General features: G+C 38.1%; 1 protein-coding gene across 1 annotated transcript in view; it reads right to left on the minus strand.

Moving 5' to 3' along the window:
- GRM8 (glutamate metabotropic receptor 8) overlaps positions 1-22,981 on the minus strand; it is a 136,816-nt gene extending 113,835 nt beyond the window's left edge. Inside the window, exons 1-2 of the mRNA XM_032592503.1 lie at positions 22,951-22,981; positions 22,302-22,438 (exon numbers count right to left, since the gene is read on the minus strand). Of these exons, the coding sequence (XP_032448394.1) occupies positions 22,302-22,438; positions 22,951-22,981 (168 nt within the window). The remainder of the gene's footprint in view (positions 1-22,301; positions 22,439-22,950) is intronic.
- Positions 22,982-24,534: the final 1,553 nt, after the last annotated feature.

The following is a 24,534-nucleotide window of genomic DNA, read 5'->3' on the forward strand; positions in this document are numbered from 1 at the left end:
AATTATAGGCACCCAAGTCAGTCCCAGGTTGTCCAGGTTTCCAGATCTAAACAACATCAAACCTAGAAATTATCCTTTTTTAAATTCCAGTCCTTAAAAATGCTTCCAGTTTTCAATCAGGGCTCTAAGAACAACTCTCCACACCCCCACTCCCACCCCCACACACACATGATAAAATGTTCTCTCTCTGGTCACCTGAAATGTGAGTTTATTGCTTATTTACTTGGATTTCAAGACCAGAAAATTCTGATTTTCCCCTTAACCCTTTCCTGGCTCCAGACTGCATCACATTTTTCCAGTCTCCTTGATTCCTAAAGTTAACTTGATATTTCTTTTGGTTTCTATTTGCTCCCCCCACCCTGCCACCCACAGCTTCTTCCCCATCTCATTTCTTTTCAATCAGCACTTTGCCTCATGCTTACTCTCTACATCACATATTTATATTTTCTGGCCTTTAGTTATCTTATATTTGATTAGCGTTCACCTGCATTCCCCCTCTGGGAGACAGTATAGAATAATGTTGGATGAAAAGTCTTTGCATCAGTGAGCATGGAGTGAGATATGGGTCCTAAACATCTGTCAGGTAGGATATTTCTTGAATTATAACTTTAGGGCTCAAAGCATTAAGCCACTCCAGCTGCAATAGCCAACTTCATTGTATGAATATAAAACAAACTAAAAATTAGAAATTCAAAATATCTTCTACACTCCTAGGAAGCAATCTGCCCACTGTCAAAGACTAGAAGTCTCTAAAGAAGTTTTATAAGTGGTAATGAATAATTTAATTTAGAACTATTCCTATTATCCGTGTATTGGAAGGTTAAAGAGCTCTTGAAAAACATCTTCTTTTCCCCGAATGCCACTGATGCTAAATTATAAAGCTACATATCCCCTTCCATAAGTTACCACTTCCTCTGGCTACCTCATCTTAGGAAAACCAGGCATTTGGAAGAGCAAAAACACAATCCAGAACTCTTTTGGGAAAGCAGGTGTCCAGTTAATTCATATATTCATTCATGAATATCCCAACAAAATCTTGTCTTAACAACACATATTTAGACTGTTGGCCGCTTAAGTTATGACCAGATTTAAATATCACTCCTGTGATGTCTGTCATTTCTTTTCCAAATCTAATAACCTACACAACTAATAGACAACCATCTCTTCACAACTAAGACAACATTTCATGAGGTTGCTTTCAAATCACATTCATACTGCTGGACTAGGATAAGGAGTGGGCCATGAATTTGCAATCCATCACTCCAGGAGCCCTCTGCAGGATCCCTCTGGATATGCAAGAAAAAATAAAGTCATTGGAGACTATGTAATCTCACAAAACGTAAAGAGAGTTTTCACCAACAGAGGACATTTTAAATAAATACCAGAAATATAGAAAATGGGAGTTGATTGGTTGATAGATAAAAATAAGCGGAGAATTCACAACCTAAGATATACTGCTAGGGTGCTTCGAAGAAAACCAACTTGCTCAACGGAAACTCCATGAAGATATCACACCCAGATACAGCAAGTCATTTGAATTTTGTAAGAGTTAAATGATATTAAAACACTGTGCTGAAAATAGTAGATGTGCAGCATCACTGACGGTCTATGTTACAGAACCAGGATAAGATGTCCATTCCATTCCACTGGCAACTACTTATAGGCAAGAAACCAGAGGGCTCTCCTTAAAGAAACCAAACAAACATCCGGGAATACTAAGACTTCTAGTGTGTGCGCTGGCCCTTCTCAGGAGAAAAAACCCTCTTCAACTACCAAGAGATATGCTGCCCCCCACCCCCCGGCCCTTCTCACCTGCACAGAACTCCTGATCTGACTTCTTCAGATCAGAGATTCAGGAGGAGGAAAGTCAATCTTCTTTCACAGCAGCAGAGGAAACTCATTCCAATTATCAAGGAATTTCCTAAACCAGCTATCACCAAATAGCAGAAAAGGGAAAGAGAGAACAGAACATAAACAAACCGAAAAGTCTCTGTGTGATCTTGGAGGAAAGGGAGGAATTCCACAGAATGAAAAGGAAGTTTAAAAAACTGTAAATAGTGTATTTATAGAGATTCAAGAGGAAAATTCACCCATGAATACAAAATAGGATGCTATTAAAAGAGAATACCAGAGATCAAAAATGCTTTTATTACAGATAATAGTATCACTGCTGAAATTAAAAGTTGGAAAGACTGGAAGATAAAATTGAGAACATGTAGAATGCATAAAGCAAAAAGATAAATATGAGAGAAAATGTAAGAGCGATAAAGGGTCATCCCACTGGGTATGATGTTTGGTTAACAGAATTGCAAAAAGAAAAATCAGAGAAGATTGAGGGGTGGTATAATATCTAGTAAGTAATACAAAGAAATGTTCTGGTGCTGAGGATATGAATCTTCATACTGCACGGGTGCACCGAGTCCCTACACAAGGAATGACAGATGACACCAAATCACCCCAGGTATTTCTTATTGGCAATAATGAATATTAGAAACAACCAAGTAATTCCTTCAAAATTCTGATGGAAAATAATTTTTTATCAATGCTTCCAGATCTAACCAAGCCATCAATTAAGTACAAGGCAGAATAAAACTATTTTTTAGACATACTGAGAGTTTTCTTCCCTTGGACCCTAGCATGGGAATTTATTTGAAGACATATCCTAAAAATGTAGGAAGTAAATTATGTGAGAGGAAAACTTGAAATTCATGAGATGATATTCTATCCAAGAAGGGAATTCAGGGCAGGGCAGTTATACAGCAAACTTAGAAAGTAACCAGTAAAGCTGGGAACAGGGAGACAGAGAAGTCCATAAGGGAAATCTCTAAGGTGGTTGAAGAAAGACTCATGATTTTAATGTAGAGAAAGGGAGGGAGGAAGGGGGAAAGTGGGAAAGAGAGAGAAGGAGAGAGAGGGGAAGAGAGAGAACAATGTGCAAGAGAAAACAAGCAAAATGGTGATTGGAAAAGCAGGACAATTATTTTTTGAAGTCTAAATATAAAGCAAATAACAATACATTTGAGTGTTAAGCAATAGACTGAGCATAAGAAAAGAGGACCCATCTGACCTTGATGCCAGAACATTCTGCTCCAGGTGGCCCAGCTTTATGGCATCAGATCTTTTGGAGGAGGAAATGGAGTCTTAATATGTACAGGGTCATAATAATGCAAATGTTTATTCCTTTTCTACTTTTGGAGTCAATCTAGGGACAAAGAAAGAGGAGCAGTGGTTGTCCTCACAGAACAGAATGTCAATATTAACAACTTAATGATGTGAAAGTGAAGGTGGGGCTCCAAAAAAAATGGGTTGTATACAAGAGAAGAAAAAGCATAACGAAGGGTGCACGTTTTCATATATTTTTCTTATAAAGCAGAAAGTTGAGATTTGTGTCATAAGATATACCTCAAAAGACTGGAGCCAGAAATAGAGGCTTAAGTATATTTTTCCATGGTTATAAAATTTACCAGAAGAAAAACCAGAATCTCAACAGAATACCATAACAACACAGGGAGAGGGAGAGAGAGTGAAGGGTAGCAAAAGTGAACCGAGTCCTTACCTTTCTTATCATAATGTATAGATAACTTTATAAATGAAGGATTTAAGATATAAAAATAATATTTGGAGTTGTCACACACACACACACAAAAACCCCAAAAAACAAAAAACAAGAGCAAACACAAAGAACTGGTAAACACCTAGAAGAGATTGTCTCTTTACACTGTACCTGAGAGGTACAATCAGGTATTCTTACTTCCCACTTCAAGCAGTTTTCTAAAACAGAAACTTCAAAATAAATTTAAAAGCCAAACTTAAAACACCATTTCAAATGGCATCCCCATCATCACCAAATACCTGGAAACTAAATTCATAATTCTGGGTTCAGACAATGATGCTGTTCAGTGCGCTAACACCAAATAGTAACTATTGGTTTAATAAATAAACCATTACACCAAAAATATGACTATTGTTACTGGCAGAATATTAAACATCTCATCATTGCCGGACATAAGCAAACTCACGGATTTCAGATGGAGTATAGAGCTCTTTAGCAGATAACCACAGAGTTTATCATGATCAAGTGAAGGCATGGCAGGAAGTCAAGGAACTCTGAGCACAGAACGAGGCGATTTAAGAAAAGGATGTGATAAATTTGGAAAGCCACGTATTCACCATGAATACATTCTGATGCCGGATGTAAAAGTGCCTTTTCTTAGGGGCACTTTCTTAGGATTTTCCCACCTATCGCATGTTCAGTGATAAAGCTGTACCTTCCTTCAGGCCTGGCCTTTGTTTGCAATCAACTACCTGAATCTTCAGATGTGTTTTCTAACTCTGTTTTCTCCCCTTGCTTTTTTTTTTTTTTTTAACCTTGCCTTTTTTTTTTTTCTACACAGTGAAGTCTTTAAGTGTGCGGTGACCTGAAATTCCTCAGGACAACTAGAACTCCATTTCTTTCATTTTCATTTTCCTTCCTTCTTTCTTTCTTTTTAATTAGACACTCACAAAGTGCAGTGCACTTTTTTTTGTTTGTTTGTTTCAAGCAGCCTCCTTTTTTTTGAACTGTTCTGCTGGCTGGCCCAGAGACTACATCTATTGTCTGATGTTATCGATTGCCCTGGCTGTTAAGGCGTGGAATCGGCACTTCCTGTGCAGAGGTTCCCTGATGAATACTGACTCGATTAGGCCAGGATAGCATAACATGACTCACTGTCTTCTGTCAGCCCTATTGAATTCCAAGCTGTCTCAGAACCAGCTTACTTGCTATCCTCTTAAATTCTCTGGTGGTTCTTTTCCCCCCAGTTGTTTGTGAGCTACCACACACTGTAAGGAGAGAAAGCAGACACTTTAGGGATTGAAACAAAATCTGCTACCTGACCCATGAGTCTTGTTTTCAAAGCTGAGGAAAGAAAGAAAAAATATTAACCAAACCACCCTGACTGACTAATCAAATATCAATGTGAGACTCAGGAACATTATATTTGCTTAAATACATACACTATATTTTTTATTATGATACTTCTACATTTTTTTAAAGTTTATTTTTTTAATTTGAGAGAGAGAGAAAATGAGCAGGGGAGGGGCAGAGAGAGAGGGAGAGAGAATCCCAAGCAGGCTCTGCACTGTCATGAGATCATGACCTGAGCCAAAACCAAGAGTTGGACGCTCACCTGACTGAGCCATCCAGGGGCCCCATGATACCCTTACATTTCTGACTATGAAAGTCTTACATTTATGAGGCACCAACCCCTTTAAAGATCATTCTATGTCTCAAGGCAGTAAGGTAAGTTTTCTTTTCTTTTCTTGTATTTATGTCTCTCTCACTCTGGCACCTTAATTGCCGTGTGGAATTTTAGGTCTTGCACCAAATATATTTCTCTCATCACCCAACCATTAGCCCTTCATCTCCAGGCCTCCACCTACTTTTCTCCTAGAGTGGTTAATAATAAGACACATGACGGAGGCCAATGGGGGTAGCCACTGTACAACATAAGCTGCTGGAATCTTGGTCAAGGGCTATAGCTAAAGACTCATGAGTAAGTCATTTTTACTTCCTGAGCCTCAGTTTCCTCTGCTCTAAATATCCTTAACAGTTGCAAAGTCAACGCACCATGTGAATTGGGTCCAATATTATGCAATTTTTAAAACCTAATTTCCACCAAAATAATGAAAAGTGATTGAGATATGTATTGATGTCACTCACAAGTACTAAAAGAGGGCTGAATTCATAACATGGAGCACAACGTATGAGGTCATCTTTCCCCAGTTTTTAATGTCTCTCGTGCTTGCAACTATCTCTAAGTCTCTTCCTTCTTTTAAAAACTTTTTAGAAATTCCTCAAACATCAGCCCACACTATTTCTTGTCTCTATTTCTCTGCTCCCACCTTTTTTTGATATTTTTAACATTTTTTTATTCCTTAAAAACTCAGTGAAGATTCTGACTGTACAGGCCCAGGGTATAAATTCCCTCCAGTCTGAATGGATGGTAGAGACATCAGTACTTATTATCAAAGCCTAATTACAAGTTAATCCCACCCCCAGCCCCCACTGACTCTGCAGCTCCCTTTCTAGATCAGTAGGACAGTCTTCTTCAGAAGCATAGGTTGTGCAGTCTTTGAATCCAGGAAAATATCCTAGAGCCAAATCCTGTAGTTGCCGGCTCTATGGCATCCATGGCTTACCATAACTGTACTATTTCAGTAGGAAACCTCCCCATAACTCAGAGGCCTATTTTTCTGCCCTTGGCCATCAAGGACAGAAAGGATCCCTACTATCTCTATTGGTATCCAAGTCTAACTCCTCCGAGTACAGACTCAGTGGTGCAGGTCTTTCAGCCATAAGCCAATCCACACTTGGCTGCCAGACCTCCTACATCCATTCTAAACGGTCTCTCATTTCTTAAGGTATTTGGTATCTTACGAGGTGAGGTTAAAGAGCTAATTTCCAATCTGAAACTACCTAAAGGAACTTCTTATGCTGTCTCAATTTAGTGAATTTACTTAATACTGAGTCAAAAAAAAAAAAGAAAGAAAAGAAAACAACAACAACAAAAAAACAAAAACAAAGCAAAACAAAAAGAATCCACACAGTAGTCCAAAGCCAAACAGCAGATTACCATCCCAAACCATTATTCTAATATCAGAGAAGGAGTTCAAGTTTCCTTCTAGCTCTGATACAGTGTTCCAGGACAACAAAAGATGACATCTAATCATTTGGAAATTTCTCTGAAATTTCCAAGCTGTAAAACACTGAAATCCTATTCCAATCTACCTTCTAGGTAATGATTTACTCTAAAAAACACTAGGCAAGACACTTTACACTCAAAGACTATCACCACAGAAAACTCAGCTGCCTCATGGCACTACAGCATGGTGACTAAATATCCAAAAAATAATTTGGAAGCAACTTAAAGATCTATGGAAGTTTCTCAGCAATTCCAAAAGATTAATCTCTATGTAACACATCTAACCAAGCACAATTTCTTAAAATCCTTTTGTACCCCCTTAAGCATGCTTTCTTCTACAGGTTTCTTGATCTCAAACACTCATTCACTCTCTCTCTCTGCCTTGTCCCTCTCCCTCCCTCCCACCCTTCTCTGTCTCTCTGTGGATGTACTTTTCACATTTAGCAGCTACTCAAAAAACTCTCTTATTCTTTTTTAACTTTCAAATCTCCCACCAAACCAGCCCGTGCTCCGTTCTTTATTCCTCTACCTCTCATGTGCTAGATACATTCATTTCTTTCTCTGGTTTCTCGATATAAGTCAATCAAGCTTATTTCAATGATTCCCTGCTTCCCCCCCTCATTCACAGACCTGATTATGGACAGCAAAATGATTCTCCTTAAAGAGAAGACTAGAGTGAAAAACTCTTAATCGTCTTCTATTCCTACAGTTTCTGTTACATAAAAAGAAGCAATGTCATCACAGTGGATTGGTTTGAAGCTACATGACATGAGGTATTTACATATATTTCTGACACAGGAAGAATTTTTGATTCAAAGAAAATAAAAGGAGCAACACGAAAAGCAGAATACAGTTTGGCCCGAATCCCACACCACTCTGGGCACAGCCCCTCAACCTCCTGACCCCATTCCCACTTAGCATCCTGCAGGAGGAACGGGAACAAGAGACAGGAGAAGGATAAAGGATGGCAGAGAAGAGGTTTGTGGTTTGCGTGAGGAGTGAGCTTGGACAGGACTACAGCCCGCCTTAGTGCATCTCCTGCTCCAAGAGCCGAGCTGCAGATCTGCTCGGTGAGGAGGAGGGCAGAGGCAGCCACAAAGCTCCAGAACAGCTGCTCCTTTCTCTTCTTGCACTCAACATTTAGACAACCGGGCAGTTTAGGGCAGCCGCTAGGGAGCAGCGGCAGATGGCCGCCATGCTCCAGAGGTACGCTCCTGAACGGTGAGGGCTCCCTTACAAAGGGCAGCTATTTCTTACATGCCAATAAATATGATTTGCTGAAAGGCTGCAAAAAGGCACATTCGTGAACAATTACTGTTTTTAACTTTGGTCTTTAATTTAGCTCTCTGATGTTATGAGTATTTTATTTTATATATCGGCTATAGAACAATTAGTAAGCTTAAAACAAAAAGAAAATTTTAAAAAATGTATTTGTTTTCTTTCCATCTGGCCTTACCCACATGAAGTAAGGGAGAAATGGCAAAGTGACAAACCTACAATGAAATTTTTCAGATTCAACGCACATTTACTGAGAACCTACTCTGTGTGCCAGTTGCAGTACCAGAATTTTCCATGGGCCCTGGGATAAAAGACTGAACTTCACACACACAGACACACACACACACACCCAAAAGAGGCACAAAAACTGGAAGAAACTAAATATTAGAAGTTCAGTTCTGTTGAAGTCTATGCAAATCCAATTCTGACTAAATTTATGCGTACCTCAATATATGTCAAAAATTCTTCCAAATGAGAAAGTGACAAAGTTGAAATTAAAAAAAAATTTTTTAATGTTGATTTTAATGTTTCATTTTTGAGAGAGAGAGAGAGAGAGAGAGAGAGAGAGAGAGTGAGCATGAGCAGGGGAGGGGCAGAGAGAGAAGGAGACACAGAATCCGAAGCAGGCTCCAGACTCTGAGCTGCCGGCACAGAGCTCCACACGGGGCTCGAACCCACAGATGGTGAAATCATGACCTGAGCCGAAGTTGGAAGCCTAACTGACTGAGCCACCCAGACACCCCCAAACTGACTTTGTGTGACTGTTATCCTCTACACAAAACGATTATGGTCCTCACAAATAAGAGCTAATGATTCTACAGCACTTTGAAGTTTACAAGGCATTTTCACATACAAAACCTTTTTGACCTGTAAAAAGATTCAGTAAAATAGGATCTGGTACATAATAGAGGCCTCCGCTTCCCAGATGAGGAAAGGTTTCAGAGCTGATATTGTGCTGACTGGGTCAGTGCCTATCCTGGAGCAGTGACATTTTATTAAGCATACGGCAGGCAATGGACATTACAACGAGGCTTTGCTCTGATGCTGGTGGAATGTTTCATCATTGGCCAACTAGATTTTTTGGAATTTTGTGTGGAAAAGGCAAAATCAGTTGGTATTCTAGCAAAAGAAATTTTACTTGTCTATTTTCTGGGATGCCACAGGAGGGTCTATAATTTGTCAACTGCACTAAAATCTCAGCCACACTGTCTCCTGAGTTTGTTCACTGTACTATTCACTTACATATGCTAAAAAGGCGGGAATTTATAAAAATTAAACTATAAGATATCTGCTTAGTATTCTGTTATCAACCAACATTATAGAAATAATTATTAACCTGCTTAGCCCACTTGAGAAACTACAAAGAAAGCTGTGGTTAGAATAAAGGATAATTTTCTTTTTGTGGTCAATAAGCCCTAAATCTAAAGTGTGCCTATGGACTAAAAATGTAAATGGTCAAGTGGCATTGTTAAATTACAATTGTCACTGAAAGCCACCTTTTTTTGTAGACTGATGGCATTTAATCTTCTTAATGCCCAGGTGTGATCAGGTCATTTCCTTCCAGTGACTGATGACACCCACACTCAAAAGCTGAGATCCAAATTGAAAATTCGCTTTTAAAATAGATCTTCTATGATTCCCCTTCCTATTTCCTCTGTTCTATTTTTTTTTAAGTTTATTCATGGGGGGGGGAGGGGAAGAGAGAGAGGGAGAGAGAGAATCCCAAGCAGCCTCTGAACTGTGAGCAGGAGCCCAATGTGCTCAAACTCACTAACAGTGAGATCATGACCTGAACTGAAATCAAGAGTCAGATGCTTAAAAGACCTAGCCACCCAGAGGCCCCCGTTGTCTCTGTTCTTTATGAAAATTCCTAGACTCCCCCTCTCTGCCTATGTGCAGTCTACCCCCTCTCCATGCTGTGCCTTCCTTCATGTCCCATGCCCAGAACGTTCAAGCTCCAAGTAGATTCAGGGTGACTTCCTCCTTGAAGCTTTCTCCTAGGGCAGCCTTATCCCTAAAATCTTTCTCCTGCATTCTCATTTGCTTCAGAGGCATCATGAGTCCACCTTTCCCTGGTTTCCCATATGTCCAATCATTCACCATGTCATCTTGATTCTCCTTCAGTATTCCTAAAAGCCCTCACACTGGAGTAAGCTGTGTGTGCCCCTGAATTTCACTTACATTTCTGCTAGCTGAGCGAACTTCAATATAGCCCCTTATTGTTAATCTTAAGTTTTCTCTTCTAAAAATGGTCATTCTACCAGTAACTTAACTCATAGGGTTATGATAAGGATTAAATGAGTTAATAAATGTAAATGTCGACTTAGGTGGAAAATTCATCTTAAGCCAACATTTCTCAAAGTGAGCTTCAAGGAATATTAGTTCCACAAAATGTTCTTCAAATAAAAAAGGGATTCACGGTCAAATCAATTTATTCAACAGTACATTCGATGCCTCCTTCTCAGTCAGCCATAATGTGCATTAGCATATTAAAGGCTCCACAAGTATTGCAGGAAAACAAAACAAAACAAAAACAGTTGTCCTAATGTTCCCTAAACTTATTTGACCAGAGAGCCTTTGTGTGCATATATAGCAGCTATTTAAAATCCTGTCGAACAAGTGTTCCAGGAAGGCATTTGAGAAAACGCTGACTTGGACAAGACCCACAGTTATCATTTTGGAAGTTGTTTCAGCCTCAAGTTTCCAACACTTTTAGAAAAAAAAAATTATTTTTTTTTTTATTTTTTGTAAGAGACTATCTTTTAATTTTCAGAGTCACCACAAACTCCAGAAAAATGAGCCAATTGTCCGGTGAGAGGCTGTGTCACAAGGATAGTAGAATGGAATTAACTTTCTAAGGCCAATTATTTCTTAAGCATCTCTTAAAGGATATGAAAAAATTTTTCATGCAACGCCTAGTAATTGCTTATCCAGCTAGTAACAGATGTGAAACTTCATCTCAGGAGAAAAGTTGAACATACAAATAGTGAAAACCTGATAAAGAGTGGGAAGAAGTCCAGGGAGACCCAGGAAATGGATAAACAGGCACAAAGCAGAATGGAGACATGATCACTGTGCCTGAGTCCCGATACATCTACCTCTAAACATAAAGCTGCTTACTGTGTACAAGGTAGAAGGGCAATAAATGCTCGTGGGCTCATTGTCTCAATGTCACAAGCTGAATGCAACAGAATTTGAGACAGTGCAGTGGGAATTCTGAAATCATTTTATTTCCCCCTTTTTATGGGAGCAAAAATAAGTCTAGCTCCCATCTATCGCTCAGATGTGGCCTGTTCCTCTCTACTGTGACGTCCCCTAATTCTTCACAGAGAACTTAGCTCTCTTTTATCTTTGCTGAACAGTGCTTTCCAAATAAACAAGCATTTCTCAAATCACATTAGTTACTTCTACTTAGCCCTGTTTGATTTTCGGTCCATTCAATAGAATAAACTTAGCTTCCCTATAGCACAGTTCTATTTTTCAAGCATATTATAAAAACGTGTATCTGCAAAATCAAGAGACAATGAGTATCATTAATTAATATAATTAATTAATTAGTAATATTTACATTTTTATTAAAACAAAGGTAACCTTTCTCATTTCTGTTATAGTTTTTGTAGGCTGTAAGCAGCCATGCTTCTTTAAATAAGTACCCCAAATTGAAAATAATCACATAAGACCTCTGATTAGTGAGGTTTACACTGTAGAATCACTTCTATATAGATAAATGATTGAGGCCTTACACCTTTTTACAGTACATTTATCTTTTTCTTTCTTTCCTTCTTTCTTTAGTTAAGCTTTATGCCCAGCGTGGAGCCCAACGTGGGGCTTGAAATCAGGACCCTGAGTCAAGACCTGAGCTGAGATCAACAGTCAGTTGCTTGAGCAAGTAAGCCACCCAGGTGCCCCTACAGTACTTTTTTCATCTAAAAAACAATAAGTAAATAAACAGGAAAATACATATAACATTACATTCACACTCTGAAGTATTCAATTAGAAAGTAATAGATCTGGAAGAAAGTTTAGTGAAAAGCTATATTTAATTCATAATTTTGTAAACATGGAAACTGAGGCCCCAAACATTAAGTCATAAAGCACAAATCTGTCTCAGGATTAGTAAGAGTCCAGGTTAAAAACCAGTCTCCTAAACTCTGGTGATATATCCTTCATCGTCACGGGGCATGGCAGGGTCTGTTCTTCAAGTCCATTTGTGCCTTGGACAACATGAAATCACACCCCTATAGAATATTTTATAGCTACCATTTATAAAAATCAACTGGTTCTTTGATTAACTAATATTAAGGATAGGGTAATTCGTTGCACAAATTTAAAAAACTTAATTCACAGATACCAAAGCTCAAAGTATATTTGTAGTAGGAGATTTCCATTGTAATCTGTCCCTTTGGGTTCCCTCTAAACATTTTCACAAGAGTTTAGATCAGTAGTCTTGAAGATCATAAAATAGCTTAATCTAGAAGTCATGTCTGATATTTGGAATCTAAAAACACGGCATGAATGCAGAGAAATGCATATACCAACTGACCTGATAGCTACAAAGCAGTCAAATGAGAACTAATACAGCAAAGCCTACCAGAGTGTTAAAACAACTTGAGAAATAGAGAGCAGGGGCAACTTTGAAATTCTTGGAAACTCTAAGAGTTTCATTTTAGTGCCACAGACAGCAACACAGCACAACAGACAGGGATGGGAAGTAGAAGCAGGGGAAGAAAGCATACAGGTCTGTTTTCACACACGACTATGTTAACAGGAGCTAGACCTATGTGGCATTGTTTTTAAACGAGAAGTTTTTCTTCTTAGGTACGTTTACTGCAATTGTGGTAGGTTTACCGCATCTAAGACATCACTATCCCAGGTATAAGGATAAGGTGTAATGTTCCCTTTCTTATTTTCAAGAAATATTCTATATTAAAGGGTTAACTATAAGTCTAAAACTGTCATATAAAAATGAATTTCATTCAGTTCTGAGATAAGATATCACTCTTCCTTGTTTCTCTCTACATAAAATAACAAATATTCACAGCAGATTTATTCATAATTATTTTGCAGGTATCCTTCAAAGGGTGAATGGTTAAAGAAACTTGGTATATCCATACCATGGAATAATACTGAACAACAAAAAGGGACACACAACTTGGATAAATTTTGAGGGAATTATGTTGAATGAAAAAAGCTGAAACTCAAAGGATTACATACAGGATAATTCCATTTATTTGCAATGACAAATTTGTAGAAATAGAGAACATTTGAGTTGTTGCCAGGTACTGGGGGGAGGTGTATGGGAGGGAAATGGATCTGGCAATAAAAGGGCAACATGGGGATCCTTGTGGTGATGAAAATGTCCTGTATCTTGACTATAGTGGTAGAAGAAAGGACCAAGACAGGTAACAAAATTGCACAGAACTACCCCCTCACACACTAGATGAGTAAAAATAAAACTGAGGAGATTTGACAAAATTGCTGGACCATAAAAATGTCCATGTCCTGGTTGTAATATTACACTATAGTTTTCAAGATGTTATTGTTGGGGAGAAATAGGCAAAGGGGAAATGAGATCTTTCCTTATTATTTGTTACAACTGCATGTGAATCTGCAATCATCTTAAAATAAGTTTAATTAAGAATGATTTTAGGGGCACCTGGGTGGCTCCGTTGGTTAAACGCCTGACTTCAGCTCACATCATGGTCTCACGGTTCGTGGGTTCAAGCCCCACATTGGGCTCTGTTCTAACAGCTCAGAGCCTGGAGCCTGCTTTGGATTCTGTGTCTCCCTCTCTCTCTGCCCCGCCCCCCCCCATGCTCTGTCTCTGTCTCAAATATAAATAAAACATTTAAAATTTTTTTAAAAAAAATTTTAAAAATGATTTTAGAACAAAAGCAATCAAAGAATAGTAAAATTTGGTACTTTTATGTGTCTTTGTTGTATCCCTCTGTCATTTATTTATGGATTGATGTCTCAACCTCCGAGTTGATATAGAACTGTACATTTCTAGAACTTCATTTGGTGATAATGATCAATAACCTCAGTAAAATGGTATAGGGACTTTGGGGAAGATCCAGGTTCTGTCTCTATTTTCCTTCCTTAAATAGTGGAAATTTTAAGGAAAGATGCCATGCTAAACTTTTGATTCAGTCAACAGACACACTAACTTTATTCTTTTTAGTTTCATGCCCTTACCAGCTACTGACCTCTATCTATATCTGGGGGCAACATATTTTATTCATATATAATACTTTTCAGTTCTTACTTGTAATTCTTTTGCACATTGTAGATTTTAAATAACACTGATGTGTCCATTGAGCTTTTTAAAAGTACCCTAGCATACAGGGTTCACATATATTTTAGCAAATTTACCATAAGAAAATGACTTTTTTTTTTTACCAGTTATTCCTCTAGTCTATATTATCATTTTATGTTTATAACCTTATTTTAACCTTTCCTATTCTACTCATCAAGTTAAAATTGTACTTACTTTACTCCTCCCAAGGCTAGAATAGGGATTAAAATGCCATTTATTATAATTTTTATTACTTTATTATCCCCATAAAAGTCTAGAATCACCATCTTCCTTTGCCCATCTTTGGTGTTGGTATAAAGAAGCATTTTGTATTTTATGTTATGTCCTTCTTTGACTTGCATCATATTTTTTTGATTTTCCTTTTCTAATTTGATCTCTATCATTTTGTTTAGTTTTCATTTCCTTTTCTGTGTCATTGTCACAATTATTTATAAAAATAGCTATTTAAGCGCTTATGACTTCTTCTATTTTTCATCAATAATGATAGACCTTTTAATGCTCTACTTATATTTCCCTGATAAACTACTAGATTCCCTGGATACTATTAGGTTACTCCAGGAATCTGCCTCCAACAAGATTGAGATAACTGATTCCAGCATCTCAAATCTTAATCTGATTAAACCATATTTTATATGGCATGTATTTGTGTATTCTTAAAAAATCACAGCAATGGCACATTGGAGACACTTTATTTGGGAAACTATATTTTTATATGGCATAATTTTGTTCTTAAAATATCAGCATGACTATTTCTTATTCTACTGAGCAGCCTAGGTGAATCTATTGGTTGTAATTACTGACGAGGAAATCAAACTTGACTACTAACTAAAATTTATTAACTCTCTTTATTCTTCCTTCGTAATTTCCTGGGTTTGTCTATCCTACTATGTAATGTATCTTATTACATCCTTTTAAATATCTTAAGGAACAAGGCTCAAACCATGTACATGGACAGATAAGGCAGAGATAATCTGTCAGAAAGGCAGCAATGAATATTGTCCCTTCAAGGTAAGTATTGAAGCCACTAAGCAACACTGAGGTCCTACAGGCTATAGGAAGTTCTGCAAATGGCACGGCAGGAATAAAAGCCAATGGTAATAGTAACAGTAAGTCCTTCAGAATTTTATGTGCGCCCCCAATTCACACTCCTCTTGCTCTTGTGCGTGACTTTGGATTTTCCCTTCTTCTTTATGAGGCTTGATTAGATGTACCCTGAACTAGATTTTCCATTCTGGCTTTTGTATCTGACTTCACTCCTGATTACTATTACGGCTCTGAACTCTACCCTTACCCCATGTGCTCTAGGTTATACCTTATCTCCAGATTAATACTTTATGGTTAGCTCACCTTTATGGTCTTGTAAAAATAACACTACTTTTATTTTTGAGTTCCTTAATTTATTTCATGAATATTGAGTGAGACCCACATTGTGGTAATTTTTAAACATTCAAAGACAAGTACAACATGCTCTTTGCCCTAAATTATCAGTGCTTCTCTGAGGACAAATGGTAGGGGCCTTCTGAAGTCAGGTTTCTCTCATCAGGCCATCCAAGTGCTAGGGTCTTCCCAACTTGTCTCCATGGGGATATCGCAAACCAGTTGGATCAAAACAGTTCCCAATTTCCCAGTCTCCAGACCAAGACAGAATGTTTCTCAGTGAACACTAATCCTACTTTACCAGTAAGAATGTGTGCTCAAGATAGACAAGAATAAAGGAACATGGATGGATGCATTGTGGACTCATGAACGAGACATTTCCTTGGATTCTGCTCCTACTTAGTGCTACCAGTTTAGGGGTGACCCTATGAACTGAATCTTACATACCTCTATATCATTACAGCACCTAGCACAGCAGTGGCACGTTGGAGGCACTTTATTCTGGAATGGATGGATGAATTAACGGTTGGAGATGGACGGATGCTTTTTCCATGGACTGTACACTCTCGCAACCATTTCTGGCCACCAAAGTAACTGAAGATCAGTTTGAATCTCATGTATCAAGAAACTTTATCCTCCTCGTAGTTGGAAGTAATCATTACACCTTCTGAATTCATAGTTTGTTCTTTAATCTGTTCCTAGTTATGCTTTTATTGTAGTTACTCAAGCATATAGTTGCCTTTAATGAATTGCGAATCTTTTAATATCTGGAAGTTTATTTTATTGAACCTTGTACTCCTCAACAGCTTAGCATCCTGCCTGGCAGGGAGCAGCCACTGAATAAATAAACTGTGTACAAGTCTACTTCCTAATCAATAATCTCGGATCATTGTCCCATATTCAGTCAGTATTTAGAAAATATCAGCATATTATTCATGACATTTAACAAATACTTACTGAGCACCTACGCTGGGCTAGCAAGAACATAGTTAAAATTTAATTACCTTGGCATTTGCTCAACATGTCAAAAACATGAATTTACCAAATGCTTGTTTTCTCATAAACAGAGATATAACTACTGACCCCAAAATGACTTTTTAAAAAAAGAATATATTTGAATCTAATAAACAAAAATATAGTTTTGACCACTAGTCATCTTGTTGTACAGAATGGGAGCAGAATAGTTTTTCCGAATGGAGTATAAAGACAGGAACTACAGTGGCATTTAAAGTTCTGTCAGAATGTAGTGAAAGGTCTCAGAGAACTGACTCTACATTCATGGTTTGTGGGAAAGGGAGAGCTGGCCTCACAGGGTGAGCTATCTTTCATAAGCACTGACAGTGATATGAAAGAGCATTTCTAAATGTAGGCAACTTTGCAAATGGAGAAATCGAGGCAAAGAGAAAATGCATGGCTTCTCAGAGCCCAAGCAAATAAAGGGTCAAGTCTCCCCTCAAACACTGTTCCAACTCCATTCAATCCATCTTTACTTCAAGACTATTTCAATATCCTTCACTATAGAAAAGCTGTTCCTCTATTTAATGAATCTAATGGTTTTGGTTAAAAACTTGTAATGTTTATCCAAAACAGCATACCCACAAGGCAAATGAGGACACTGAGGAATTCTTTCTATCTGTATTCCAAGAAAGTGGAGGAAACTCCAGTACAGCATGTAACTGACTAACCATCTACAGGCAAATAGATATACATATAATTAAATATTATATTAAAATATATTTAAATTAAAATATTATATTATAAATGATATATATTACATGTCCATAGGAAAGACAGATTTAATTGGGCTAAACACCAAAAATTTTGCTCAAGTTTCTGGTTGTCCCCAAAGCATGCAGCCCATTTTTTTAATACTAAAGTAAACATTTTGGATTTATTGTACAGGCACAGAAAAGTTATCATGATGTATGTACTTCTTTTTAAGTTAATCCCTACTCAAAACATCAAAATAAAGTCAAAAAAGACTTTGCATGTATGGAATTTTAGATTGAAACTATAGGTCCTCAGTAGTAGACTAGTTATTGTGGCAAAACAAAACAAATTATTATTACCATATTCACTTAACATTGACTATGTGGCAAGCAATGTTCTACGATCTTTGTGTATGTGATTAATCCTTTAATTATCTCAAGAACTCTGTGAAGTAGTTATGATTGTTTCCATGCAGATGAAGAATCTGAGACTAAAAGAGCTAAAATAACGTGCACAGGGCTCTAAGACTCATGAATGGAAGGTTGGAATTCAAACCTTTTTCTGACTTTGAAGTCTCGTTCTTCACCACTATATTCGAATGCATTCAATCTTCATAATGCTATTTATTATCCCGACTTAACAGATGAGATAACTGAGGAACAGGATTCAGTGCCTTGTGAAGAGTTACGTTCTTCTATGGAGTGACCCACTCAAAATTAAATCAGTGTCAGTGAAGCCATTCTTCAAATCACCCTTCCCAATTGACACGGTGCCACTAATAATTGTGGCTGAGACACTCTTATAGAGTTGCTATCCTTTACTACTATTATTTACCTCCAAATTATTTAATTGAATAAAAACAGAAGAAAACAGAACAATAAAACAAGCAAAACCATCTGCCTCATTCCCACCATAATCAAAAAATAAACAATACAAAATAAATAAAAACCAGTAAGCTCTGGTTGGAAGTATAAAAAAGTGAGCCCTGAGTTAGAGTTATTTTAGGTACATCCATTAACCTCCATATACCTTCTCCCCATGGACTTACAGGAGCATATGGCTGTTCTCCCCGCAGTTCAGGCTCTGCTGTTTACTCGGAACCTCGAGGTTACAATATGTTTTGTAATCACTAATAAGGACCACCTGCCTCTTGAGACATTCAGTCTAACAAAATGGAGAGACCTAATTGTTCAAATTCGTTCTCAGACAACACGCCCTTCACGCACGGACTGAGGCAACTGAATAGAAAGCCTAAATCAAACTAAACAATTGTACTCGCTGATTGTAGTTGCTACATTAAGAACATATGTTAGTTCCATCAAAAAGAAAAAGAAGCAATAATATTTGGAACAATAAAGACAATGCTTTTGAGGAAATAAAACACCTCATAATTTTCCAGGAAAAAGAAAAAAAAATAACCTACTTGTTTAAAAAATTCTTTCACTCCACTAAGGTACATTCAGGGCAAATCTGTCACATTCATACATGCTTCATCGTACACAGGCTGTGTACAAAATCATCCCATGCTTGAATTCAGCCAGAAAAACTGGCTCCTTGAAGCAGAATTCCATCCAATAACTGACTGATAAATGCTTACCGCTCAGAGTGTAAAATCTACTGTAAATCTGGTTTAACAGATTAAGGAGAGATGAGAGGACACAGGGGAGAGTATCCTCCCCTGGCCCCCAACACAACCATCATCGGCAGCCAGGCCAGATTAGGAAAGTCTCCCTGGGCTGCTGCTTGGAGACACTGCACACACCTTCATCCATGCACCTGCCTCACTACGCTGGCATTGTTGGTTTGAGTGCTGGTCTATCCTTCCAGGCTATGAGCACCCTGAGAACTACATATTCACTCTAGTCCCAAAACTTAGCCCAGTGTATGTGCACAGAATGAATTTATCAAGTCCATTCAAAAAATAAGTGCTTAGCTGACATTACCTGGCCATATGCTACCATATAGAAAGTTTGTATTTATCTCACTTAAAGGTTACTTTTTAAGTGTAGATAGATTTTCTAAAGTATTAAGGCCAATAATAAAGATAAGAAGAAACACTGGGCTATGGAGACAAATGGTCAGCATTTTGATGAAGAGATTCTCTCATAACTTTCTAAAGCAAATTCAAGTGCCTCTGTAATGAGCAGTGTTTTACTCACATCGATTACCATATCTCCCACTGGCCATGTAGAGTCACGAGACACTGGATTAAGAATAGGTAATGTTTATGGATTTCATGTGTGCCAAGTCCTGGACTAAATGCTTCATTATATTATTTCATTTAATTCTTATTACAGCCATACAAAATAGGGGCTACTAATGTGTTCATTTTACAGATGATAAAACTGAAGCAAAGCATTTGTTTGATGCCTTGACTAATGTCCAAGCAGGACTTTAATAAACTGGTCACTTTCCAAGCACCCCCTACTCGGCCTTCAAACAGGTCACCGATCCAAGGGGAAACAATTTGTCCTGCTATACTCCAGAAGTCAACCCTGACTTACAACCTCTCCCCACAGTCTAATTTACTTACTTTTCTTCTCAGAGATACATTCTCTCTGTTTCAGTAAAGCTGGTACTCCTATCTAGTTATAAATGGTCATAATCATGCATAAGAAATAACTCTTACAAATTGTTTTGATATATTTTATGAATAGTTACACAATAATAAACATAAAACTCTCATGCACTGTTAAATGTACATTAAAGAACAGCTTGAGATTCAGTATGAAGTTTTATAACAAATATATCATGCACATATATAGAGAGGTGTGTGTGTATATATACTTTTTGTGTAAATGTGTTAGGTATCTTAGTATAGTGGACATATTTTTCAACCATTGAACTTTGCTATGTACATCCTTAGTCATAAGAATGTAATAGGCAGTTTAGCATTAATAAATATCAGATAAAAAGTAGCTAACCTGTTTTCACCCATATCAAATTTTCTTTGTCATGTTTAATTATTTTGTTTCACATAGGTTTACTTTCAAAAGACCTTTTGACAAAAATCTATTGATTTTCAGATTGGCATTAATGACTTGTAGACTTATAAAAACTATGCTTCAATATATGTTAATTTGGGTTACGGAACAGTAGATAAGGTTTCTTCAGGCTGCTGCATGTAGTTAACTGCAGATACGTGGTCTTACAAAGCACAACAATACAACAATAGTTAGAAATATAAGCTGTCTTTGTGCATTATTGATAGCTGAACCATGATAATTATCAGGAAGTCATTTCAGAGACAGTAGATCATAAATATCCTAGTTTTATTATTTCTCATCATCTGCTTCCTTTTTGAAAACTTTGGTGACTGATGCTGCATAAGCATGCCACTTAAGGAGCTCTCTTTGGAGATACAGAAGTAAAAAGCTGTATTAAAAATTACCAACTCGATGTCTTTTGAGTGGGTTCAAACACAAGAAAACACATGTGCGCATGTTACACACATATAGACAAGAATGATCTCCACCCTCGTGTACATCATAAGCTTTTACCTTCTAGCTAGGATAAGGGGTGGCTAGGAAATGAACTTAATTGTTCATTTAGGAAATAAACTCAATTCTCACAGTGTTATGATGGCTTTGAGGATCAAGAAGAGATACTTTCATTATGGGAAAGAATGAAATACATATTAGAACAATAAGACAGTACATGAATATGTTTCTAGTTTATTTGAGGCATTTACAAAGCCCCTGACTGTCTACAGAGGAAACGCCAAGTCCCTGTAAATAGTCCTATATTACAGTTGTCAAAGACATGCTGAATGAATGAATGCCAATCCTTAGCTGAGACTATAGGGCACGTTCCTTATTTCTCTATACTGGAAGAAGCCAATGCACTGCTATCACATCATGGCTGTTAAAATGTGAAATAATTCTTTACCTAGTGGTAAACAGATGCTATTCCAATCACCCCAACACCCTCCCCATGCGGCCACTAATAGTCCTGCTCCCTTTCTGGGCCCCCCTTATCTCTCAGGTTCAGGATTGGCTTCCTACTCCAGAGCCCCTTATAATTGGTGGGTGCTGGCACCACATAGCTCTCTCCAATGTCCCCGCAGACCCTTCCCCTAGGAAAGCCCCTCTGAAGGGCTGCCACCAGCCAGGCAAAACTGATGAAGCTCCTGCACCCCACAGCCATCCTGCATGCCGCCCCCACCAGATCCCCACCAGACCCAGCAGGAGGAGACAGAGCCCCCTGTGTTGGTGACACCAGGGCAGGCAAATGCCCAGCCAGCTTCGGCACCACCCCCAGGCCCTGGGACCCTGCTTAAGCTGAGTTCTTCAAGTTTTCCTCACATGGCCACTTCTAGGAAATGCCAAGTCTGGGGCATTGGGCCTTGATAGCACGCCGGGTAGGTAGGGACAGCAGGCAGCCCGTAAGGCTGTTAAAGGATCTGACCATCACCTGTAGGTACGTTAACTTTCTCTGATGTGATTCAAAGAGGTAATGTAAATATAGGTCATGATTCACTTCCATCAATCAGACATGGTCATAAGGTCTCAATATCTGATGTGGCAAAGGTAAAATACACTTATTTTTAAGCCTAAACTTATTCATGGCACACTGTCATTCCTTCCCACCACAACACATACACACACACACACACACACACACACACACACACACACACACACAGAGTGTACCAACATGTAAACAAGTGAGTCTTTCAAAAAAGGACAAAATTTCCCTAATACAGTCACTTAAAAGGAAATGAGATCTTTCATTAAATCCCTATAGATACTAGATTTCTCTACAGACATTTAAGATTTTCCATAACATTTCAAAGTTGAAGGAAGGATAAAATCACACATTTTCTGAAAACTTAATTATAAGAATCAATTCTAACAAAATTTGTATTATAAACTTAAAAATAAAGCCTGCCTATCTGAGAATTATATCCATTAATGCAAATTTATATTGATACTTACTTTTAGATGAAGCTGATTGGTCCAGTGCCCAATGATTTTGTATTCTGCACTTTTGTTGGTTATTTGATACTGGAAGATATCATAACGTCCAGGAGCATCTCCATTTTCATTAAAAGTGACAGGTGTCCCAGCACTACCTATAAATGTTTAGAAAACAATGTTAATAAAGTTTTAGTAAGATAGCCCACTGAGCTTATTTTTCTCTAAGAAAGAATGGTAGATAAAAATATATTGTGTGTAGTAAGAGATACGAAGATTGTAATCCATACAAGGTCATTCTTGATAGCATAATATCTTCTACACAAAAAGAAGCCCAGACGTACATACAGGGAGAAGACATGCTTTATTATGCACATTAGAAAGTAAATGGTGAGTATCCAAGTTAGGCAATGTACATAACAGTTAAATAAATAGAAGTTGATAGGCTGAATATTCCATCCTCGCTACAGAGAATGACAGTCAATAGAGAAGAGTGTAAATGTCCTGAAGCATAACACCTACTGTATAACATGAACTACAAACAGCCACTCAAACTCTGGCAGGAAAACGTCCTAGCCAAATTCCCTGGAGTTTTGCTTCAGTCTGGCCTGAACTCCGCTCGGAAGCAGTTCCCCATTCAATTTCCCTTCTAAGCTTCTGCTTCTGCTACCTCTGCCCAAGGGTATATCAGTGTGGGCCATCGTTGGGAACCTCTCAATGGGCAAGCCAGTGATGGCTGGCAAGTCCTGGATCGTAAAAGTTCCCCCAATTCACTGGGGCAGGGTAGCAGGACTTAAGAGATATAGTATATTCTAAACTCTCGTTTCTCTAAGAAGCTTTCAACTTTTCTCTTAATAGCTTCTGCTCACTTTTCCTTTTCCGCTTATTAAGGGTTACATATCACAGGTTTTAAGAGGAGAAAGGTGGGGCGCCTGGGCAGGTGAGTCAGTTAAGCAACCGACTCTTGGTTTCGGCTCCAGTCATGATCTCATGGTTCGTGAGATTGAGCCACACCTGGGTCTCTGCCCTGGCAGCACAGAGCCTGCTTGGAATTCTCGCTCTCCTCCTCTTTCTCCCCCTCCCCCGCTCATGCTCTCTCTAGCTCTCTCTCTCTCTCTCTCAAAATAAATAAATATTTTTAAAAAAACAGTAGAAAGGGATTGCTACTGCCATGTCTTATTCTGCGTAGCCTCACAATCTGAGTAGAACTTCCTGTTCTGTAACAGCTTTTAGCTTCGCCCATTTCCCTGCTTCATCTTGTTGGATTACTCGTTGCTATCTCAACAAATTCACCTAACACCAATCCCTTTTCTTTGTGCCTGTCTTCTCTCCCTGAATTGCTTGTCATAGCATATTGGATTTAATTTCTATGCTGTGCTAGAAAGTGTCTCCTTCTCGCTATCTCTTTTCCTATTCTCTCCCAAAATACACACTACGAATAATTACATATATCAACTCTCTACGCTCCCATTTTATAATGAGTTCTTTACCTGCAGAATTTTTAACAAATGCCAGTAATCACAAAATTCTAAAACATTTAACGTATCAAACAACATGGATGACTTAAGACAATAAGTTGCAAATAAATACAACCACAGTCACACAGCAGCCATTAGGGTACTTTCCAAGTATTTAATGGGAAGATGTCCAATTTCCTGTTCTCTGGAATGTTTATAAAATTGGATACAGCATGAAATCTCTGATAGGATCACAGATACCTAGCATCTGCAAAACTGCTAAGGCCACAAGAGATGGTATAGCATGGAGGAGAGAGCACTAGTCTGAGAATCAAGAGCTGCATGACCATGCGAACTCCACCTCCCCATTTATTTCCAAGACTTTGTGTCTCTCTTTCTATTCAGTGTCACGTGGGGACTTAACAATGAACATGAGCATGTGTTGAAGTCCTAGAAGAGCTGTATGCATTTCAATTATTATTATTAATTCATATGGGAAATGGCTTTATATATAAATCAAGAAAGAAATGACGAATTGGGGAATAAAATAGGAGCTGTCCAATCAACTGGCACTATCTTAGCTACTCCTTAGACACTCAAGCAGAAACCCATTTGCCATGCCTCTCCAAAACAGAACTCCTAGTGACCTCAAGTCACCAAAACAGAACTCCTAGTGACCTTGAGCAGGTTAACCCTTAAATCCTAGTGTCCTCACCTGAAAAATGGAGGTGATAGTGACACTTTTCTCATAGAGGTGTTGTAAGAATTAAATGAACAATACCTGTCAAGTGCACAGA

The sequence above is a fragment of the Lynx canadensis genome, chromosome A2 (assembly GCF_007474595.2).
Source record: "Lynx canadensis isolate LIC74 chromosome A2, mLynCan4.pri.v2, whole genome shotgun sequence".
Classification (NCBI taxonomy): domain Eukaryota; kingdom Metazoa; phylum Chordata; class Mammalia; order Carnivora; family Felidae; genus Lynx; species Lynx canadensis.